At 40.9% G+C, this 6,039-nt stretch overlaps 1 protein-coding gene across 1 annotated transcript; it reads right to left on the bottom strand.

Moving 5' to 3' along the window:
* Window positions 1-1,777: 1,777 nt before the first annotated feature.
* On the bottom strand, window positions 1,778-4,154 carry LOC145821807 (uncharacterized). The gene is made up of 2 exons (XM_082918380.1): window positions 4,080-4,154; window positions 1,778-2,227 (listed from the first exon to the last, which is right to left on the bottom strand). Exons 1-2 carry the CDS (start codon window positions 4,152-4,154, stop codon window positions 1,778-1,780), a joined length of 525 nt encoding a protein of 174 aa, XP_082774506.1.
* Window positions 4,155-6,039: the final 1,885 nt, after the last annotated feature.

The following is a 6,039-nucleotide window of genomic DNA, read 5'->3' as shown; positions in this document are numbered from 1 at the left end:
AATTGCAATACCACTTCATGTCATTTATATCTGAAATTTTTTTGAATTTGGACAATCCTTATCGTTGTATAAAAACAAACTCAAATGGCACTCCACCGAATGCGATTTTTAGTAATGGCTGACTGCACAATGGGAGCTCCGAAGCTGGACACGTTCGGTCAGTCTTGCCGAATAAGAGGTTCACTTTGAATTCGAAGTCTTTTAGCTATGGCCAATTGTGCGCAAGCACAAGGGCGCTCTGAATTTGGAGGCTTGTTCTGCCGATCGTGCCAAGGACAAGAGGCGCTCTAATTTCAGAGTCTTTTAGCTACAGCCAATTGTACACAATCACAAAGGGCGCTCTGAATTCAGAGGCTTGTTCGGCTGATCGTGTCAAGCACGAGGGACGCTCCGATTTCAGAGTCGTTTAGTTATGGTCAATTGTACGCAAGCACAAAAAGCGCTCCGAATTCAGAGACTTATTCCACCGATCGTGCAGCGTATAAGGGCGCTTCAAATTCGAAGTCTTTTAGCTATGGCCAATTGTGAGCAAGCACAAAGGGCGCTCCGAATTTGGAGTCTTTTAGCTATGGCCAATTGTGCCCAAGCACAAAGGGCGTTCTAAATTCGGAGGCTTGTTCGGCCGATTGTGCCGAGCATGAGGGCTTTGAATTCGAAGGCATGCTTAGCCAACGAGATTTGAGTAAGATACAAGCAAATGAAAGCCACAAGGAATCATTGATTAACTGTATAGATACATTCACGAAAAGCAAAAAAGAACACGTGATTACTACACAAGAAAAAGAAAATACAGTTTCCACATCGTTTAATGATAAAATTTCTGCAAGTGGATCGCATTCCATGGTCGGGGAAGTTTTTTGGCAGTCATGTCCGAAAGCCGATATGCCCTAGCCCCGGCAATCAAGTCAATCTGATAAGGGTCGTTCTAGTTGGAACCCAGCTTGTCGTCTATCGAATTTTTGGTGGCAGGAAGCACTTTCTTGAGAACAAATTCCCCTAGGGTGTAACAGCGCAACTGAACGCGCTGGTTATCCGATTTGGCAAGCTACTGCTAGTACCATGCCATATGCACAAGAGCTCGATCTCGACTATCTTCAATCAAATTTAGGTCTAAGGCCAACATTATATCATTTTGTCCTGTGTCAAAAGCTTATGATCTTAAAGTGGGTAGGCTGATTTCAAGAGGAATGATAGCTTTTGTCCCAAAGCACAAGCCAAATGGTGTTTCATCGGTAGATCACCATGGTGTAGTGCGATGAGTCCACAACACACTAGGAATTTCTTCGACCCACTTTCCCTTGACCTTTTCCAATCGTTTCTTTATTCCATCTAGAACCACTTTGTTAGAGGTCTCAGCTTAACCGTTTCTTCGTAGATAAGCCGAGGAAGAGAAGTACAGCCGAATTCCATATGTGTCGCATAATTCCCGATAGACGCCATAATCAAATTCGGTGCCATTGTCGAATATAAGTGCCCACAGTATGCCGAACTGGGTTATAATGTTCTTCCATACAAATCGTTTGACATCGACGTCCCGAATGTGTGCCAACGGTTTTGCTTTGACCTATTTTGTGAAGTAACCTGTAGCAACAATCAAGAGCCATTTATTTCCCGAAGCCCTTGGTAGAGGTCTGACAATGTCCAGGCCCCACTGAGCAAAAGGCCAAGGACTATTAACGGAAGTCAATTCCTCAGCGGACAAATGAGTTAAGGGAGAAAACTTTTGGCATTATTCACACTTCTTTCCATAATTTCCTGCATCAGTTCACATGGTCGGCTAGTAATACCCCTGGGTTATGGCTCGATGGGCCAATGAACGCCCTCCAAAATGGGCACCACAACTGTCTTCATGTATTTTGGCCAAAAAATCCTCTACTTTGTCTAGATGAACACATTCCAAATACGGGCTTGAGAGAGATTTTTTGTAGAGCTTTCCATGGGGGTCTAAATAGTATCGTAGGGCTTTGTTCCACAGCTTATGGGCTTCTTTCTTATCTGTTGGCAACTGTTCTGAGATTAAGAATGCGGTGATAGGATCCATCCAACTCAGCCCCATGTCAATGACATTGACACTAATAGATTCTGGGAAGCTGATACTCTGCTCGGGGACGAATCCCATCTCAATGGTTCTCTTAACTTCCGAATTAATGGCAGAAGCTAAATAAGCAAGAGCATCCGCTTGGGTATTTTGATCATAGGTAATTTGATTCAGCTCATGGTGGTCAAACTATATGAGTAATGAGTTTGTCATCTTCATATAAGCGACCATTCGGTCGGTTTTTGTCGCATACTCCCCCTTCAATTGATTGATAACTAACTTTGAATCACAGAAGACCTGTAATCGCTTGGCACTGAGGAAAAATGCGTTACGGAGGCCAATTAACAAAGCTTTGTATCGGCCTCATTGTTTGATGCACAGAAGCCTAGTTTGACTGCTTGCTCGATTATTGTACCTTCAGGGGTCATGATCACTACTCCTGCCCCACTGTCATGCTGGTCAGATAAATTGTCACAGTACATCTGCCAAATATCCTCGACATACATTCTCCACTCCTGTTGGGGTCGAACGACTGATTGCTTTGGTTCGAAGTCGGCATGACATCCCGTAAACTTGACAACGAAATTGGCCAAAACCTGCCCTTTGATAGTCGTCTTGGAAGAGAATTAGATGTCATACTAGCCGAGCTCTAATGCCCATTTGGAGATGTGCCCTGATGATTCCACACTGCGAAGTATTGTTCGGAGAGGGTAGTCTGCCAGGACATTTATTGTATGGGCTTGAAAATAGTGCATTAATTTCCTAGCAACCACCACGAGGGCCAAAATAAGTTTTTCCAACGGTAGGTACCATGTCTCGACATCCACCATCGCCTTGCTAACATAGAAAATTGGTCTTTGCTCGCCTAACTCTTCATTTCATATCATAACAACTTATATTGAATGGCCGTAGGCCCAGAGTCTTATAGAATGAAGGTATTTTATCTTTCCCATTTCTTTCTTTACATACTTGGAACATCCTTGAACATTAACATACATACTTGAAACATTAACATAGTTATATACTTGAAACATTAACATGGTTGCGTAAATGAAATGCCAATGAAAATCATTAGCCATATGTAAAGCAGATATTGATACTACTACTCACAGTGCTATAACGGAGTGCTTGTCCTTCTCAGGTTATGCCCTACACATGTAAACAACTTATACATTAAGGGCATCAAACACAAATTCCAGAAATACTAGAGGGTTAAGCATGTAAAACAGAGCAAACAATATTTTGCAGCATGAAGTTTCAAACCTACTTCTCCAACTCAATATATATATATATATATATATATAAGATTACTAGTCTTACAAAACACATTATGGAATTTACACCCATTCATCTTCTATTCAAAGAAAGAAAGGATTTTTATGAACATTTCCATGTTCCCCAAAACTCCTTAAATTTCTAGTGTTTCCACTAAAAACCAAACATTTCCCCATCCCCCTAAGAAATCCTATTAAATCATTCTCTTGGTTTAATAACTAAGCAAGCCCACAAATATTTAGTAAAATGATTTGGGATTAAACCCATTCTTGAAAACTTCACATTTTAGGTCACAAAAATTAATATCAACATAGTTAATACCATCCCACATAATCATCACAATTCAACATATCTCAAAAAGAATTCTTAAATTCCATTTCAACATTCCATAATCGGATTATATCATCCACATTATCAATAAATCTTTTCCCCCAATTTCCCTTTTATTAAAACATAATTTACAATGCATTTAACAAAGTTCAATCGCAAAATTTAAACATAATTTTCAAACATAACCAAATTCCAATTAAACTTGAACACATCTAATTCAACCTACCACTTTCATGATTCAACTATCAATTTGGGCCAAATCATGGATTATCATCAAAAATCAACCTAGGGTTTCTAAAAAATCTACAAATTTCAAATAAAATTTTAAATCTTCTTAACCCATTACTTTTTATTTCAAATCTTCCCATTTATTAGGCACCCTAGGTCCATAACCCATAAACCATACTCTAAACCCCATAATAGAACCCCAACATACCTCAAAAATTTTGAACTTCCATTCGGTAGAAAGTGGTGATCTCCTCTTATTCTCCATCCTTGATGGAAGATCCATGGTTGATTTGTTGAGAAAAGTGGAGGAAATCAAGGTTTTGGGAGCTAGGGTTTCGGACATGGAAGAGGGAAGAAGAAGAGAGGAAAAGAAAATCTAAGAAATGACTCAAAAACCACGTTTTTGAGCTGCTGCCCCGCACATCGCCGCACGTGCGCCGCATTTCCCGCACGTGCGGTCCTGCTTCCAGCACAGATATGAAAACTTCAAACAGGCGTAACTCTCTCATCCGGACTCCGTTTTAGGTCATTCTTGTGCCCAAATTGAAGCCCCGAAAATAAGCTTTCTAATGATTCTAACCTCACATTCAAATTCCAAGTGTGGAACAAGAAAAGGGCAAAAGAGTGACGGTTGGTCGTAAACGAATTATTCAAATTAAAGTTTTTAATCCAATCTTACTTTACCATCATATTACCACCACAATCAATAGCCCAAAATAAAATAGGGAGGTTCCAAATACACTAATAAAAATGCCACAGATATAAATCACTTTTCACAGAAAGCAAATAAATGCACAGAATAACAGATCGAAAATATACTAGAAACAGATATGAGGGTCGGGTTATTACAAAGGGTTTCTTCCAACTTGATTTGCATTGCCCAAAGCAAGTTGGCTTGCTTAGGCTGGATCTCAATAGTGATAAATCTTGCCCGGAATGATTTCTAGACCTGATAGAAACTCTTGACTGAGGTCGGTTCAAGCTTATAATACTATTTGATGGCCAACGACCCCAAGCTGCTTGGAAACATGCGGCACATAAGTGCTTCATCATCGGTGTGCAATGTCATCGCCTACTTGTAACAGCGAAAGTGATCCGTATGATTAGATTTTCCAGCATACAACGTAAACGTCGGTGCTTTGAACTTTTTAGGCAATATGGCCCTTACGATTCTTCATACGAAAGGATCATGTCTATCCTCTTCATCTGAGCCGCCATCTCATTTTCCTTACCTATATCGCACATATGGGCTCTCCTCAGATGAGCTGGACATGCCAACTCATCCTTTTTTCCTGGGCTCTTGTGCAGATGAGTCAGAGGTGTTGCTGCTGTCATGTTTCTGATGCCTACGTTGTTGATTATCCTTCTTCTCTTCTTGTGACCGACCTGCTTGTGATGTGGTGCGGTCTGTTGAGATTTGTCTAATTCCAGAGCCAGCTCTTTATGTAAACGTCCATTATCAGCCGCCATATCTTCCAAACGTTGTTCGTTTCATTTTGCTTGGTCAATCAGCGTCTGCATGGTTTCCTATATCAAAGTTGAAGGCGAGGATTGAGCTACTGGGTCGAAATTCAAGGCTCTTTGTGCGGTGATATTCTCCGAACCAAGCATGGTTCTTGGTGTAACATCATCAGCAACTAGAGGAGGATCATTTGTTATGTCTGCCATGAACACGCTAGAATATTTCCACAGACAGTGCCAATTGTGGTGAAATTGACTTGATCCTTGTTTTCTATCAGCTTAATGGTGTCCCTTCTGATCTTTTCTTTTTCTTACCAGTTATTGTTCTTCCTTATTTTTGATTATGGCTTCTTCTTTTATAATGTTTCCCATGGGCCATCCAGGGGCCCACTTATTCCTTCTGGGCCTCTACCTTGTCCTTGGGCCTCCATACAGCCCATGAGATATACGGCTCTAACGGCACTCTAACTTGGTTGTACTCAGCTACGGCCCTTCCCTGGACCTGTCATGGGCCGACTTGTATTCAGCCATCCTTTCCATTGGTTCACGCATGGGCCGATGGGCCGTTTACTGGCCGATTTATACATGGCCTTTTCTTCAATCGGCCAACTTACAAGTTTTCCTTAATCTCATTTATTCAGCCACCACATTTTTCATAACCACACCAAATAGAATATTAGAAATAAACCTAAGCTCCTCTATGTCAA

Source organism: Camellia sinensis, chromosome 3, assembly GCF_055761805.1.
Source record: "Camellia sinensis isolate YWXY chromosome 3, ASM5576180v1, whole genome shotgun sequence".
Taxonomy (NCBI): domain Eukaryota; kingdom Viridiplantae; phylum Streptophyta; class Magnoliopsida; order Ericales; family Theaceae; genus Camellia; species Camellia sinensis.
Note: the sequence above shows the minus strand (reverse complement) of the source record. Positions and strands in the feature narration are given on the sequence as shown.

Bases quoted from the DNA above. Each gene is read 5' to 3' on its own strand.
- LOC145821807 (XM_082918380.1), bottom strand. From the start codon at position 4,154: ATGGATCTTCCATCAAGGATGGAGAATAAGAGGAGATCACCACTTTCT. The intron at 2,228-4,079 runs GTATGTTGGGGT...TTACTCATATAG, and splicing joins GGAAGTTCAAAATTTTTGAG to TTTGACCACCATGAGCTGAA.